Source organism: Vanellus vanellus (genome assembly GCF_965231255.1).
Source record: "Vanellus vanellus genome assembly, chromosome: 14".
NCBI lineage: Eukaryota > Metazoa > Chordata > Aves > Charadriiformes > Charadriidae > Vanellus > Vanellus vanellus.
In genome coordinates, this window is record NC_138919.1 from 8,859,252 (window position 1) to 8,877,046 (window position 17,795).

The 17,795-nt window shown below is 39.6% G+C and overlaps 2 protein-coding genes across 3 annotated transcripts in view; both read right to left on the bottom strand.

The window, feature by feature from the left end:
- Positions 1–11,759, bottom strand: part of SNX29 (sorting nexin 29) — a gene marked incomplete at its 3' end in the record, with an annotated part of 142,224 nt that extends 130,465 nt beyond the window's left edge. For both annotated transcript variants that reach the window (XM_082490401.1, XM_082490402.1), the window contains exons 1-3: positions 11,709–11,759; positions 5,798–5,862; positions 2,228–2,280 (exon numbers count right to left, since the gene is read on the bottom strand). In XM_082490401.1, the coding sequence (XP_082346527.1) occupies positions 2,228–2,280; positions 5,798–5,862; positions 11,709–11,715 (125 nt within the window). In that variant the 5' untranslated portion in view covers positions 11,716–11,759. The remainder of the gene's footprint in view (positions 1–2,227; positions 2,281–5,797; positions 5,863–11,708) is intronic.
- A 1,700-nt stretch (positions 11,760–13,459) lies between these two features.
- TNFRSF17 (TNF receptor superfamily member 17) lies at positions 13,460–16,103 on the bottom strand. Its single transcript, XM_082490577.1, has 3 exons — positions 15,599–16,103; positions 15,135–15,266; positions 13,460–14,375 (listed from the first exon to the last, which is right to left on the bottom strand). Exons 1-3 carry the CDS (start codon positions 15,711–15,713, stop codon positions 14,119–14,121), a joined length of 504 nt encoding a protein of 167 aa, XP_082346703.1. The 5' UTR covers positions 15,714–16,103; the 3' UTR covers positions 13,460–14,118.
- Positions 16,104–17,795: the final 1,692 nt, after the last annotated feature.

The window sequence follows — 17,795 nt, forward strand, 5'->3', positions numbered from 1 at the left end:
CATGCACCAAGACTCAAAGCAAGAAAACTGCGCAGCATTTTACAAGAAGATTCAGCCACTAGTAAAACAAAATAAAATAAAAAATCAGGTATTATACCATGCCCAGTATACACAGTGTATTTACTAGACAGCATCACAAGGGTATGTTAAATAAAAAAATACAGAAAAACCTGGAGAATTCTATGTACATAGACATAGTAGAACTCTGAACAATTATAATCTCAGAGACAAAAAAAAAAACACTGGGAGAACAAAATTTAGACAATCATGGATTTTACTGGATTTTGATCTAAATTCTCAGACTATCTGCATTTTCAAAATTATCTCACATAGCACAGTAACAACCTCAAACCATGGAATTTAGAGGAAAAAAAAAAAATCTATTAATGTGATTTCCACTTCCTTTTTAACGCTGAAACTGCCTAGTTATAATCCATTATTCTATTCTAAAGAATCCTAAAGAAAATATTTATAACTAAAACTTGGCCAACATTGTATCTTTGGAATCCTAACTCTCACTGTTTATCAGAAGACATATACTAAAGGTCATCACTCAAATTATTAAACAACTGCAGCAAAGCAGTTGCTCAAGCAAACTAAGCAACAAAGCAGAAATTTTAGATCCACAAAATTCGCTCTACATGGGAGGTCATTTCTTCTAGCTGAGTTTACACAATCTACTACAAAGGCAAACATCGTCAATACATTGTCTCACATAAACCAAACAGTAAAGATTAAAAATCTATTTCTGGTTGATGCTTCTGTGCCAACAGCTATAGCTGCACAGCCAGTCCAACTGCTAGGTGCTTCAGCCCCACCATCCCTTTATCCCACCTACATCTTCTTGCTTCCTCCCTCACACCAGCTACTGTCCAACAAACCCTGTGTTGAACAGACCCTGTACTTAACTGTTTCCGCTATTCTAGTTCAATAGAACACTATTTCTCCAAGTCCTTCCCCAAAACACTGTGGGCTGAAACAGCCAAAGGCAGGACAGGATGACAGTAGTAGCCAAAAGTCAGACAGGCTTAAGATGCCATGAAGTAGCACTGTCTGGAGTTTCACACGCAGGCAATGCACAGGACTTGTGTTACAAGCTGCTCCTGAAAGGAGATGGGTTTGCGCTCTCATCTCTTGTTGCTTCTTTCTCCTCTTCTGCACTTCCCATTGCTTCTAGCTGCTTGCAGCAACTCTAGCATTCACGAGATGTTTTGCTGATTTAACTCACCAGAACAGCAGAAAGCTATCCTTTTACATTATTTCTTCTTTTATTAAGTTAATTCAGAGGGGACTGGATGACCACCAGGCATTGCTTAAAAAGGTGGGGGAAGGGAGTAGTACTGAAGTTAGGGATGTTGAGGGGATAGAGGATCCCTCCCCACCCCTTCAGCACAAATTAATTGTTACATTGGCTTTCCCGAAGTCATGAAACCACACTCTTAGACATGTTCTCAAAGACTGAATTGGGAGGGGACTGGAGAATTTTATGCATCATTTATAAATGGTCAACAGATAATTAACTTCTCCCCAAAAGGCAGAGTCAAACTTCAAGGAGATAAGAAAAAGGACAACAAAAAGCTGCATTTAATCCTGGTGTTTTATTATTCCAAGATCCTTCGATGGGACAGATTCTGAGAAAGATACAAAAAGCGCTGCATTTCTGTCTGCCACTCATCTTCTTACACGCCTTAGAAACCAATGTGACATATCCAACAACAAATGCAACTAACAGGAATTAAATTTTTTTTTTTTACTTACATTAATAAAAAGAAACAACTTATCATACAGAAAAAGAAGAAAGATAAAAAATTGTCAGGAATAAGAAAAAATAAGAATGAAAATTTTCTTAATGACTGTGTTAAGCGTAGTTAACAGTTAAGCGTGAAGCTTCACAAAACACAGGTGTATTGGTAAAAAATATTGGTAATAAAATTATTTTAAAAGAGGTTTTAGGGAAGATAAGTTCTCCCAACCTCTTGTTCAGACCTCAGAATTCAATGCTTTGTCATGAACTCTGCAGCCACTTAAACACTTGTAACTTCATACAGAACACTCTTTGTTAAGCTGTCAAATTTGTAACAAGAAGAATAATTCAGAGTCCCATGTTGGTGCTTGTGTAAACAAAAGGAACTGGGTTTTTTTTGAGCATGTCAAGTATTTTGTGACATGTGTTTTATGTCACTATGATACATAATCTAAGCATGGTAAGTTTCTTAGACTATTTTACCTGCTATCCGAGTCTGAAGCAATTTCTTTTCTTCCTCCAAACCGTATTTGACACTGCAATAAATGGATTTTAAGAAATTTTTGTTAGACTAACAAACTCAATATTCTGAAATATTTCCATATAAGAAACAAAGTCATTACAAAAAAAGGAAGCAGTACAAAATAAAGCATTGACAAATACAGCCTGCAACCAAAAAGTGCTTTACAGCATAATGTTCCACTAACGGGCTACTCTTGCAGTTCAAATATATTCTTGCTAGCTAGAACAACACACCTGCAGGTCCTTCAATAAATTTAAAATTGAGTAAAAATTACTACTTTTGAGTTTTAAATGTACACCCACAAAACCAAACACCACTCCTATTCAGCTCAGTGCTACAATTACAGAAGAATCATTCTTTATAAAACATACCATTGCCTTACTTTCAAGGCATTCTTTTGCCTCCCAAGCTCTCCTAAATTGAATCCAGTCTATGAAATTCTATCTGCTGAACTTCACGTTGATTCAAGATAGAATCACAGAATCGTTTTGGTTGGAAAAGACCTTTAAGATCATCAAGTTCAACCTTTAACCTAACACTGTAAAGTTACCACTAAATGATGTCCCTCAGCACCACATCTACCATCTTTTAAATATGTCCAGGGATGGCAACTCAATCACTTCCCTGGGGGAGCCTGTTCCCATGTTTGACAACCATTTCTGTGAAGAAATTTTTCCTAATATCCATCCTAAATCTGCCCTGGCGCAACTTGAGGCCGTTTCCTCTTGTCCTATCACTTGTTACTTGGGAGAAGAGACCAATCCCCACCACCTACAACCTCCTTTCAGGTAGTTTTAGAGAGCGATAAGGTCTCACCTCAGCTTCTTTTTCTCCAGACTAAACAACACCAGTTCCCTCAGCCGCTCCTCATAAGGCTTATGCTCTAGATCCCACACCAGCTTTGTTGCCTTTCTCTGGACACACTCCAGCACCTCAATGTCTTTCTTGCAGTGAGGGGCCCAAAACTGAACATAGTACTTGAGGTGTGGCCTCATCAGTGCCAAGTACAGGCGCACAATCTCTTCCCTAGTCCTGCTGGCCACACTATTTCTAATACAAACCAGGACACTCTTGGCCTTTTTGGCCACCTGGGCACACTGCTGGATCGTATTCAGCTGGCTATCAACCTTTTCCACTGGGCAGCTTTTCAGCCACCCTTCCCCAAGCCTGTAGCGATGCATGGGGTTATTGTGACCTAAGGGCAGGACCCGCCACTTGGCCTTGTTGAACCTCATACCATTGGCCTCGGCCCATCAATCCAGCCTGTCCAGATCCCTCTGTAGAGCCATCCTACCCTCACGCAGATCAATACACCCACCTTGGTGTCATCTGCAAACTTACTGAGGGTGCACTCGATCCCCTCATTCAGATCGTTGATAAAGATACCGGCCGGCAGAACCGGCCCCAATACTGAGCCCTGGGGAACACCACTTGTGACCAGCCGCCAACTGGATTTAACTCCATTCACCACAACTCTTTGGGCCTGGCCATCCAGCCAGTTTTTCACCCAGCAAAGTGTATGCCCATCCAAGCCATAAGCAGCCGGTTTCTCCAGCAGAATGCTGTGGAAAACGGTGTCAAAAGCTTTACTAAAGTCTAGCTAGACAACATCCACAGCCTTTCCCTCATCCACTAGGCAGGTCACCTTGTCATAGGAGATCAGGTTAGTCAAGCAGGACCTGCCTTTCATAAACCCATGCTGACAGGGCCTGATGGCCTGGTTGTCCTGTATGTGCCGCATGATGGCACTCAAGATGATCTGCTCCATAACCTTCTCAGGCACTGAGGTCAGACTGACAGGCCTGTAGTTCCCCAGAACCTCCTTCCAGCCCTTCTTGTAGATGGGTGCCACATTTGCTAATGTCCAGTCAACTGTGACCTCCCCGGTTAGCCAGGAGTACTAATAAATGATGGGAAGTGGCTCGGTGAACACTTCCACTAGCTCCCTCAGTACCCTTGGGTGAATCCTAACCAGCCCATAGACTTGTGTGCATCTAAGCTGTGTAGCAGGTTGCTAACCATTTTCTCTTGGATTATGGGGTGTTCATTCTGCTCCCCATCCATGTCATCCACCTCAGTACCCTGAGAACAACTGGTCTTACTATTAAAGACTGAGGCAAAGAAGGCATTAAGTACCTCAGCCTTTTCCTCATCCTTGGTCACTAGATCCTCCTTAGTCCTCCTTTTATTGTTAATGTATTTATAGAAACATTTGTATTGTCTTTTACAACAGTAGCCAGATTAAGTTCTAGTTGGGCTTTGGCCCTTCTCATTTTCTCCCTGCATAGCCTCATGCAATCTTTGTAGTCTTCCTGAGTGGCCTGCCCCTTCTTCCATAGGCTGTAACCTTTCCTTTTCTTCCTGAGTTCCAGACAAAGCTCTCCATTCAGCCAGGTCGGTCTTCTTCCCTGCCGGTTTATCCTTCAGCACATGGGGACAGCCAGCTCCAGCATCTTTAAGACCTCCTTCTTGAAACAAGTCCAGCCTTCCTGGATTCCTTTGCCCTTCAGGACTGCCTCCCAAGGGCCTCTGTCAACCAGTCTCCTAAACAGCCCAAAGTCTGCCCTCCAGAAGTCCAAGGTGACAGTTCTACTAACACCCATCCTTACTCCTCCAAGAATTGAAAACTCTTATTATTCTGTGCTCACCATGCCCAAGACTGCGTCCAACCATCACATCATCCACAAGTCCTTCTCTGTTTGCGAACAACAGGTCTAGCAGGGCACCTTCCCTAGTTGGTTCACTCACCAGCTGTGTCAGGAAGTTATCTTTCACACACTCCAGGAACCTCTTTCCTGTATTGCATTTCCAGCAGATATCTGGTAAGTTTAAGTCCCCCATGAGAACAAGGGCTAGCAATTGTGAGACTTCACCCAGCTGCTTATAGAATATTTCATCTGCCTCTTGATCCTGGTTGGGTGGTCTATAACAGACGCCCAGCATGATACCTGCCTTGTTGGCCTTCCCCCTGATTCTTACCCACAAACACGTGACCCTATCGTCACCATCATTAAGTCCAAGACAATCAAAATATTTCCTAACATACAGGGCCACTCCACTGCCTCTCTTCCGGGCCTATCCCTTCTCAAGAGTTTATAGCCATCCAATACATACATACATACATAAATAAACCTCATCTTTACTTGTATTTTAACCATTCACTGAAATCTTAGTGTAAAGAAAAAAAGCTGCTACTGTAAAACGTTAATGAATTTAGCCTTTGCAGTACATAACAATTTAGTTCAGTAATATAAGTATTACATATATATGTCTTTATAATGTCTATTCTATATTAGTATATATTTATAATATATATAAATAATACAAATCTAATTTGTCAAGAACAAGAATTTTAAACAAATACTGCATAATAGTTGTTAGCTAGCATACAGAAAAACTCAGTAGTACTGAGTGAAATACAAGATTTCTTCTTTGTCTGGTAAAGAGGAGAAAAAAGGGCAAAGGCAGTTCCTGCTGGTACTGAGAACTCAGAGTAAGTATACTGTAGAAATAAGTATCAGATTTCTCACCTGTTTAACTGCATCCAGTAGCCTTTCTAGAAGAAACTGTCTTTTAGTGTCATTGTTCTGTGAACCTGAAATTCAACAAAAGGATATAATTTTAAAATAAATCATTTTTTAAGATAAATACATTCAGGCCAACACCAGGGCCCTGAAAACTTCCTTCCCATGCCAATTATTCCATTAAATTTATTAATGTATTTTCTCAAAGTAAAATGATGCAGTGTAAGTCTGTGTTTTGAGGTTTCCAGTAGCCTTTTTCTAACACGCAGGAATACCATTTCAAATATCATCTAGAGTCTTACTTTAGTAAGGTTTTGATTTTATGGTATAAGGTACATTGCAGCAATACCAAATATAGTACAATTGTGCACAATCAGCACAGCTTGTCCCTAGCTTCTTAGCACAACCACCTGTGGGGCCATATTGCAAGTCTAGAACTGACCTAGTTTAAGACTTTTTAATTTTGTTTATTTGTTGGTTGGTTGGATTAGGTGTATGATGGAGCTCACACTGCAACCTCATAAATGTTCACACTGGGACAACTACCAGGGTAGTATATCATCATAGCACAAGAAAAGAATGGAAAATTCAAGAAACAGACAGCAGGAATATCTTCTTCCTGTCAAACCACCTTACTGAAGAAAGCATTTTAAGTCAGACGAACAGAGAGCAATTGTAACAATAAATCCCTTAAAATTTAACTGCCAGCATAGCTCTTCCTGATTAATGCCTACAAAATCTAGTTTGTTCCTATGCAAGCAACTATGCAAGACAATCTATAATTTCTCAATAATTTTAACAACAAACAGCATAACATGTTGCTTGTAAGAATATACTTTATAAACTCCCATGAACATGTGTAAAATTTATTGTTTAATTAACCTACATCACCTCTATCATTTCTTTATTCAGAGCTTAAGTTCAAATTATCCTTCAAAAATGTCTGTGACCTCTCTGGAATTGAAGCCATTCTATTCTTCCTCTCAAAGAATATACAACTAGTATATGCATAGACTGAAAGACAATTATCAAAACTCTGCATGAGCAAGTTCCTCCAGACACTGAAAAAAAATCAAACACCACACAATAAACCCTCTAGTAAATAGAGATGACATCAAAGATATGTGTCTCTTCCTCTTACTGCCCAACACTGCGAGGTCCCAGTCCCAGAATTTCCTGTCTTCATAATCCCATTCGAAGTAGTTTGCTCCTAAATCAGCAGGAGAGGACAGAATTTGCCCTGCTGAAATTATTCTGCCTGTGTTTCACCTTAAATATGGGATCAGGAGAACAAAAAGCCCACAGTAAGTATATAGTACACAATGCCAGATAAAGAAAACAATAGGAAAAATGTGCAAATGTAGTTTGTAGCTGCTAGCTAACTAAGCTTCACAATGCTTATTTAACTGATTACAGTGGATTTTCAAGAAGCTATACTTCCAATTTTGACTTCTGACTCAAACTGTGCAGACATGATATATGAGGTTTGGTTCTGTTAGTCAAATACTCCGATGTGTGCAAACTCAGGTGAAGATGCAAACAATGATCAATGCTAGTAACGGACACAAGAAACAAACCCCATACCAAGCAGGTTTTAACTTCCAAACAACTATGCCAGTTATGCCACTGTGAAGATAAGACTAAATTCACACAATCCCTACTAGTCCACTTTGTGCTCCTTCAGAGATTACCATTTTATTAAATTATATTCAGTGTTCTTATCATGCATGCAATGCCAAAACCAGATGCATGCCTATGCATCCAAATGCCTTATAATAAATCACATAACTGTAAAATTAGGAAAACAAATCCCAATTTGTAGTACAACCCTTTGTGCACAGTAGCATTGAATATATACAAACCTGCAGATTTTCTCTACTGTTTCAAAACTCATTACTTCTACAGTCTTATGCTATCCGCATACCTGCGAGAATAGGTATAATGCAACATTTCTCTTTACATGAACAGTTTGAGACTACTTCAGAACAAATGCGTGTAATGAATAATTTTGTGACTTGAAAAACATCTATCAAATGAAATTACTAAGGATGTGGGTTAAGTTTGTCTTCCAAATGCAATACATGTTAGTTTTAAATTCACATCTCTTTGCCATCTTTGCATCTATTGAGTAATACAGAAATGGTTTGCAACTAGATACCAGACTGTGAACAATATAAAAAACGCATAAATACAGAAAACCTACAGATGATGACTATGCTAACTGATGCTCTAAAGGACTAAAGCAAGTGTTATCAAACAGCCTTAAATTTACACAGACTGAGTGCAGTGTAAAGTGTATTTTGTCTTTATTTTACTTGTAAATTTGCACTAATAACAATTACGCCTACACATGATCACAACCAATAATTTCCATAAGCAGTTCAGATCACCTTCACCATTAACAGGGCTGAGGCCACACTCTGAGGGCTGGCAGAGTTTTCTGCTCACTGCATGTCTTCAGAATTCTTCTATTGCTCTGCTTAATATAGAAATTTTGCAGGTAAAAGAAAAAGAACATTCACAAAGTCTAACGTTTTTTTAAAACTGAAAGATTAAGTTGTGTGTTTTTTCAAGCAGAGGATATATTTTTCTTTGTAATAAGCCTAGAAAACATAGTAGTATTTAGCACTGTTTTCATTTCAAGTAGACGGAAGGTAAAAATAAATCTCTACCAACCCTAAGATTTTGCTCTTTAACAGTCTTCATTTTCTAAACTAAGTCTTAAAAAAAAAAAAAAGGCTTATTTTCAGACGAGCACCATTTAAGTGTGATCAACTCTAGTTGATTTAAAGACTAACAGTGTAGTACAAACTGACCAAATTGCCCTTCTACTGATTCAGAATAGTGGTAAAAACTGCAGTAAAACACACAAATGCAAAACAGAATGCATAAAAACAGCATTACTCAGAAAAAAATGCTATATTTAGACTATTGCAATAAAAAAGGAAGTTCACACATGAGTCTAAAAATAATTGTGAAAACATAAGGTTGCAAAAACTAAGAAACTTAAAGACACTCCTCCCATCAACATCTATTCAGTCAAAAAAGGTCAAAAATGACAAGGGTCACAGAGGGCAGGTGCAGTACCTGAGCCTATTTTTATTGTTCAGGGTCAGGCTTTCCTATTTTTAAAACAAACTTCTCTCCATACCCTGACAGAAATAACCACACCTACAGCAGAAGAAAACTGACTATGCAAGTAAAGGAAAACAGGATTTTCATCCAATTCTTTATAGGTACAGCTCTCTTCAGCACCATATGTGGCATACAGGTTAAAAAAAAAAAAATCTCAGATTGCTCTTACATACTTCTTGAAGTCTGGTATGCAAAATTTCAGACTGCAATTCCTTTTGCTTGCTGTAGTACAGGTTCTGAGGGTACACATTTAAGATAAAACAAACACAGACCTACTACCTTGTACTACATTATTATGATTCTACTGCCTCATCCTAAATTAGTTGCATTTTTATGTTTTTTGAAACTGTCATTAAACAAGTGACAACACCCTTAATTCTTGACAAATACATAAATCTAGTACTCTTGTGTCACTTCGCTTTAAAGTTTATCCTATTCAACACTGTCCAATAAAATATGAGTATGTAATTAGCAAGTAGTATTAGTAATACTAAAGTTATGCTCAAAGCAATAGGAAGTTACCTTCACAACCACTAGAAATACACAGTAGCTAAAAAAATATATGTTAAAAATAATTATAGCCATTAGGGAAAGAGGTTCTTTAGCAACAGCCCTTTTACTTTTAAGGGCTAAAACTGGGCAGGAATATAAGCGTAGACAGTGCTGTTACAGCTGCTAAAAAAAAGATATGGTTAAACTTGATGTTAATATTAGCTATCTCCTTTTACCTGAAACAAGCATGATAATGATACACATTTCTCTGTCCTGAGCTGTTCCACTTACACTATTCTGGAAATATATGGTATAGTATTGTACAACAGTAATGTTTTGCAAAGTGCAAAATTAGTATTCTTTTCATTATCTTGCTGTCTAATCAAATTTGTTGGAAAAGTCATATAGATCTTGGCAAGGGCTACACATGGGTAGGTTAGACATGCAATTGAACTACTAGCCTTAATGTCACCTTAGGCATCATTCTATCTTAAGTAATTAAATGTTTTCTCTCCTCATAAACCTGTATCGGGAAAGGGAAAGGGAAAGGGAAAGGGAAAGGGAAAGGGAAAGGGAAAGGGAAAGGGAAAGGGAAAGGGAAAGGGAAAGGGAAAGGGAAAGGGAAAGGGAAAGGGAAAGGGAAAGGGAAAGGGAAAGGGAAAGGGAAAGGGAAAGGGAAAGGGAAAGGGAAAGGGGAGACTAAAGGTATTAAAAGTAAATACATGATGAGGTTGTATGCCACAAGAGGTGTCACCTTGCCTTTTGAGTCACACAATTCCAACAGAGCTCCCAAAGACAAGTTTCCTAGGAGATTTAGGCTCCGATTTGCACACTTTTGCACAAGGCTAGTCCCAGCCTGAATTCATCATTGAATGGCTGAAGTTTTTGATTCAAAAATGCTGACTCTTAAAAATTTCAGAATTAGGATTCAGTCTATACTGTGTCAAGATCTGAAAAACTTTCTATTTCCATGGTTTGAAAGATTTGACTGTTACTTGCATTTTTTGCAACGGTAATTAAGTTTTCCCCCCAATAATCTTTTTTTTTTTTCCCCTCATCTCTTCTTCCATAAAAATCTTTTGTTTTCTTCTTACCACAAAGGTGAGAACAAAACAGAGAAAAATACAGCTATAGTGGTTTCACTTTCATTTTTGGTTTCATTTTCAGAAATGACTGCTATCCATAAAACATGGAGCATTTAATTACTCCAGTTAACTCTTCATTTTTTTTCTTACTATCTTTGGTAACAGATCTCGCCATGTATTAAATCAGGGTGGGAGAAAAACATAAATCTAATTTTCAGGTGCAGAATGTTGTCTTCAGCTTCCATTACTGAAGTTGCATAAGCAGACCCATAAAAGCATTTACCAAAGCACCTCTCTTCTTAAGAAAAAAAAAAAAAAAAAAAACAAACCCTTACCAATGTGTTTTAAGACAGACTAAGTTACAGGAAAAATCTATTGAAATTTCTTCCTTCATTCTACCAAATTATCTCCACGTTGGCCCGTTCTAGTGGCTGTGGCTTCATCCAGTCCTAAAGTCTCTATGCCCCAATTCTTATGCAAAGCTTTTAAATATTTCCCCTCACAAACACCTCAAAAACCTCAGGATTTAGCACACCCACCGCTTCACTGTAACACGGAGGCCAGAAACGAACACATCCACAACCTACACAACCTTGTCAGGACTGGGTTAGAGAAGCAGTGACAATACACTCCGAACACTGGAAGGGGCCACTTTTTCCACTAGTCGTGCTCCTCACCTCTCTCACCGACTGCATGTTCGTAAGTTCGCACTATTTTTTTATTATTATTTTCTCTCGGTCGTTTATTTTCTCGGGAATATTTCCTGTGATTTTACACAGTGAGGCAACAGAGGTCTCCGAGACCAGCATCACTCGTGCTGTGAGGCACCGTCACGCTCAAGGGCAGGCTTTAGGGTTCAAAACGGGGTAAAACACCACTTCTGGGGGCTTCGGTAGCCAGAAGGAAAAGTGGGGTGTGGTGATGCCGGCAAGCGCTGAGCCCTACCCCGCTCCGCGGGGCCAGAGCGGCCAGTCTCCTGTGCTCCACCACCACAGCCCCCAGCCCCACTGGGGAGACGCAAGGGGGGAAGAAGGGGCCTCGGCCCGAGGGGGACAGGGCCACGCCTAACCGAGCAGGCGGCGGAGCGGCGGGGAACCCCCGGGCAAGCTCTGCCCGCGCCAGCCCCGACAGCGCCCCAGAGACGCGGCGGCCCCACCGAGCGCGCCCTGCTAGCGGAGAGGGCCCCAGTCGAGCCCTCCACTCACCACTCATGGTGGCCGCGGGGCTCGCACCCTCCGTCCGCCGGACCCGGTCCCTCCTCCCGCACAGCCCAAAGCCGGGCCAGCCAGCGCACCGGCTCCGCCCCGGAACTCCGCCCCGCCGGCCCGGAAGGTAAACACCGCTCCGCCGCGGCGGCGAAGAGCTCTCCTGCGCCCGCAGTCGCCGAGCGAGACGAGACCGGACCGCACCGCACCGCACCGCACCGCCTCCCCTCAGGGGCGCCGAGCGCAAGCCCCTGCGGCGGAAAAGGCGGGAAGCAGCTGGCCCCCTCAGGGAGGGCGGGGCTGGCTCCCGCTCGCACCAACCCCCGCGGGCGGGGGACGCAGTCCTGCCGCCTGCTTGGCCCCGGCGGGAGTGCCGGTGGCCGCCCCCCGCCTCAGGGAGACGGCCCGCCCCGCGCAGTGACTGTACAGGGGGGTGAAGATACGCCGGGCAAACGAAGGATGAGGGGCAAAAAAGGAGATAAAATGCTGTGTACTGTCACACGTGCTACGCAAGCTAGAAGTCCTGTAAGGTTCACGTTTGAAAAAACTGGTACAGAAATTGTGAAACCTCTAAGACAACAAAATGGCAAAGTAACGATGTAACTTTAGTAAGCGTAGACTCGCTTTGAGGCATCATTCCTGCTGGTTTGTATTTGCGTGCTGTGTGAGCACAGTGCTGTGCGTTTGCCACAGACAGCTCCACGCTGTGCGGAGCATAACTTTTTTTTTATTTTCCTCGGAGTTCCTAGATAAAGTAATAATATTAGATTTAAAAGCTCTGTAGGCCTATTTCAGACGTTTTGGCAACATGTGGCCAGACCTACACAGCTAACTCATAAGTGGCCCAAACTGTGGTCAGCCTGCTAAAGGTGCTGTAACATCGGTCATTCGTAGATTTTGTGCAATAACTTACTAGTCTTAAAATACTTTAATTTATTACTCATCCAAGAACCCAAAATAGAAAGTTATTTACAAGTAAAAATATTGTTGTTGCTTTTGTTGTTGCAGTTTTCCAGGAATAAAACTGGCCTAATATTAGGACAATAACATTAATGCTTGGGAGGCAAGGTGACAAAAGTATATTCCTAATTTTAAGCCACACAGTATATCTAATCAGCAGTCCTTGTACATATAACAAGGGTGTCGCGGTTTAACCCCAGCCAGCAACTAGGACCACGCAGCCACTTGCGCACTCCTCCCTATTTGGGATGGGGGAGAGAATTAGAAGAGTAAAAGTGGGGAAAAACACTCATCTAGATAAAGGCAGTTGACTAGGTAGAGCAAAAGCCACGCACACACAAGCAAACCAAAACAAGGAATCCAATCACCACTTCCCATCAATGGGCAGGTGTTCAGCCATGCCCAGGAAAACAGGGCTCCGTCACACGTAACGGTTACGTGGGAAGACGAACACCATCACTCCAAACGTCCTCCCTTCTTTCTTCTCCCAGCTTTGTATACAGTGCGTGACATCGCATGGTATGGAAATATCCCTTTGGTCAGTTGGGGTCAGCTGTCCCAGCTGTGCCCCCTCCCAAATTTTTGTGCGCCCCCAGCCTACACACTGGCGGGGTGGTGTGAGGAGGAGAAAAGGGCTTGACTGCTCAGCAAAACCAAAAACATCAGTGCACCATCAACACTATTCCCATCCCAAATCCAAAACATAGCACTACACCAGCTACTAGCAAGAAAGTCAACTCCATCCCAGCTGAAACCATGACACAAGAGTAAGTAAAAAAATTAGTAAAATAGAAATCTTTATAGAATACAGTCTGAAAAACACTTGGCACTTAAGGGAAAGTCTGCACCATCAGGAAATACATTGGGATTGCGGGTATGGTGTTCCACAGCACCATAACCTCCCTTAGTGTGACCCAGAGATACTATCTGAACTGGGGAGGACCCCATACTCTACAAAGGTAGTCATCATTAGAACATTCCTATTTCAAGCATCATAGGGGCTATCTGAAATTATTCTTTACAAGACTGGGGATGTAATGCGGGTTTTCACTTTTGCCTCTTGGAACATTCCTTGTGTTCTATCAAGCAATTTTTGGCACAAGCTCTGAATTTAACATAAAATATATATTTGCAAACTTGTTTATTGATGGATTTGTATATATCCGGCATAAGTAAATACAATCTCTAAAGGCAGAAAAAGCCATCCTACATAGGGACTTTCAGAAATTAAAAATTCCAATAACTAGTTGAGTACCTGAGAATAATGTAGACGTATTTGACCAAAGAGATACTAGAATTAGAAATAATATGACAATATTGATGAAAGCTCAACAGAAGATCTATAAGGACAATGTACTAGCCTTCTCCACTGACTGCAAGTATTAAGATTAATAACTACACTGGAATAACTCATTTGTTATCATGCAGTAAAAATATACTTCTCTCCTAGTCACCCAGCACCCAGAATATAGTTGTAATAATCAAAAGATTTTGTGGTAACTAGAGCAGTAGCCCCTTCTTCTGTAGCTGGTAATGGAAATGAAGTTTCACAGCCAGTCTGAGGTTTTACCAAGCCACAGTCACTGCAAGTGCATTCTTCCACTGAATACATTAATGTTTCACTTTGAAGTGAGTGTCTAATTCCTTCTGTATTCACACTGCTTTCAGTATTAGCCTTGAGAATGTTATTCAGCTCCACAGAAGAGTCTGTAAATATACAGAAGTTAATGTAGTACATACATCATGCTATACCAGACATACAGTTATTAAAATTCCAAATTTCATTGTGTTCCAACTATGTTCTTAACCTTAGTGAAAGTTTTAAGATACAGTGAAACTTTTAAGATGTACTTTTATATATATACACACACCCTGTACTTCAGAATAAGCATGTAAGTAATCTACCACATATTTTCTAATCAAATATTAATTATTGGCTGAACACTCCACAAGTATTTGTAAAATGTAAAAACAACTTAAGTTTTTTCACATTCCCAAAATATACCACATACACTTCTCACAGGCTAAAATATTATGTAAAATTACTTAATGTCTTATAAGATAGAAAGCTAATATTGAGTATGTATCCTCTACCTGGACAGAATTCCTTTTGCATTCAATGAGAAGAGGATGAAAGCCTTATAAAGATCTTTTGCTATTGAGGGTTCATAAAAGATTTCTCAAACACTAACAAGTAAGCCAGGTATGAATATGCAGCAGAACAATCCTGACATGATCCAGAACCAGCAAAGAGAGATTGCTGCTTTCACAAGTTATTATCTGGATATTTTATTCCCTAATAACTTCAATAACTTCATTGAGACTATTTGAGGATTACAGAAACAAACCAACAAAGACAATTATCAGAATCTGGAATGTAAATTATATGCAAAATTTATACATGGTAAGAGTAGCTAAAATGTACAATGATCTAAAATTATTTGATAAAGAATCCTAGTTATTCACCTGTGTTTTTCAGTTTTTCTTTTAGTTGCTTTAGGTGTTTCCATTTAAACAAGAACATTACGGTGAACAAAGTGAGCATTAAAATTACTCCTAAGCCCAAACAAATCCAAAGAACTCCACTTGAATCAGTACCTTATGAAGTAAAAGAGATGCATTAAATTAATTGTAAACAATAGTCAGTGAACAGTAAACATGTGCAACACACAAAACTTCTATATCAAAGGAGCAATTTCTATTTCTATTGAGTGACAGCTCAAGTAAAGCTTGAGAGCTTTAAAAATTTACTCTTCTTAACACACATACATACTGGACATACTGCATACGTCTAATATTTTTGACCTCATGTATTTTTCTGATAAACTCTTTCCAGGTTTTAGATTTCTTTAAGTTTTTGTTTACAATTCTATGTAAAATACAACATGAAAATGCCCAGTGCAGCCACAAAGCATAGCAGAAATACTTACTCTTATCACAGTAGTTTTCACATGAAGGTGGCGGAGTACTAGAGCATCGAAGATCACAAGGCTTACAAGAGAGCAGCAAATTATCAAAGTATTCATTTTTTGGGCAGTGTGCCATCAGGGTCAGTAATTATGCAACTGGAAAGCCACAGAAATTGTAAAAGAGTGAGGATCATCTACAAAGGGCTTTTCAGTTCTCAGTTTTTGCACATCTAAGAACAGCTAGCAATAATAGACTTAGATCACAGCTCCACTACATAGTATTATGTTAAATAAAAAGGATTTAACTCTGAGGCCCCCAAGGAATTACTGTTCCTTTTTTAGAAATTCACAATTGTAGAAAAACTGAACAGCTGCACCAGGATAATTTTCAATGTAAATTTTGTCTGAAACAGAAAATGGTTATTTATAGAAGACATTTCTTGAACAGGTGCTAAACATTGCAAACTGTAGAACAGCAGGAAGATCTCCAAACAGGAGTTCATAATAATTGTCCTTTTCTTTAGAATTTTGTAGGTTTTTTCATGGTGATGGGCTGCAGTAATTATGTTTTCCTGTAATATACAAACTATGCAATGCTTATTTTTTGTTCTTTTTATCCCAGTCCAAGGAGCATAAGATGAAACAAATGGAGGCAGGAGGCATAGCAGTAAGAAGATTCAGACCAATTCAACTTCTAGGTTAGCCACTGATTCATTCTGCAGCCTCAGACAACTTCCTTCATACCTGTTTCCCTGGATAGACAATAATATTTAAAACACATAGATGATGAAAGATTTACTTTTTGTAAATGAATGGCTTTCTGATTTTAAATGACATATTGTTAAAGTACAAGTTCAACAATTACTTCATAATTGTGTTGTACAAAATACCTCTAAGACCTTCAGTTATAACTGAAACACAAAATCTAGAGAGTCAGTCACTGGGGTATTGCTTCTCAATTCCAAATTACCCTCATTTATCTAGTCTCTTAGGTTTTAGTTGGCTTTATTGCTTGGTTCATTTTGGGGAGTTCAGCTGTTTTTTTGCTTATAACCATAGTTATATGAGAAATTTAATAAGATTACATTCTAATGGTGAAAGAAGAGCTATACGAATATTTTACAATTTTGCTTCGAAACCTTATCTGCATTTTTTCCCTTATTTTTCCATAATGTAGAACTGTCACTGTACTAAAACTGTGTTACCCAGCACGGAAAAATAGGTGGGCCACAGATTTCATTCTTGTGGCAGAGTGCATGCAACACCTCCTTCCCACCCAGGTGATGTGGCACACTGAGCGTGCATAGATTTGTCTGTGTATATGCAGCGAGTGTAACATTTCTGCAAATGCATTTGGTCTTCTTCCAGGAAAAAAACCCACTTCAATAACAGACTGCCACAATGAAAATAATTTACACAGCTTACTTGTACCTTGACTTTTTAATCTAATAGAATTTATTTCAAATACAAAGTTAACCAGTAATATCTAGCAAGTTGTAATAACTGACTCTATCCAATATCACTGCCACAGATAGATTAGAATTACAGGCTCATTTATAGTTAAATTTCTCTTTGACATAATTAAGTTAACTGCCTTTTTGACTACAGAAAGAGAAAAGAAAAATATTGTATAAGGAATTGTAATTTCATACTACATTACTATGTATGAGACATTTTCCCACAAAAAGCACCATGTGGGAATACACAAACTGTTTTTAGTGGAATAGTCTAACAAAGCAATCTGTATTCTAGTCTCTAGCAGATGGAACTGATTATTGTGGCTTCTGCGCTTGTTTCTATAGGCCAGGTGCACAGCTGCAGGCTTTCTATTATGGGCTTTTCTCCCTGTTCAAGATTAGTGGATAAACAGGAATTGACAAAAATATGATTTAGGTGTGACGAAAGAAAATATGGATACAGACTGTGGTTGATGCCAAAAATTTCACCAGGAAGTCAATGCTGGTGCTGAAGTCATAAAACTGGTTCTGACTTGCTTCATACATTCACACTCTAGGGCAAGAAACCCAAGTTATCACTTGAATATAATTTCTGATGAAACGTGATCAGAAGGTAGCTTAGAGTAATTTGAGGTTTTGCTTTTAAGATAACGTTTAACCTTTTCAATCGTGGAGAGGACAATCACATTCTCAACTGTGATCTGAAGAAGGCAGATATTCATGAAAGTATCTTCATGGTATTTCAGGATAGACAGGCTGGG

Excerpts from the sequence above, each read along its gene's own strand:
- TNFRSF17 (XM_082490577.1), bottom strand. The coding sequence starts at position 15,713 with ATGGCACACTGCCCAAAAAATGAATACTTTGATAATTTGCTGCTCTCT. Across the intron at positions 15,267-15,598 it reads TGAAAACTACTGTGATAAGA|GTACTGATTCAAGTGGAGTT; the intron begins GTAAGTATTTCT and ends TTACTTCATAAG. Across the intron at positions 14,376-15,134 it reads AGAAAAACTGAAAAACACAG|ACTCTTCTGTGGAGCTGAAT; the intron begins GTGAATAACTAG and ends GTATATTTACAG.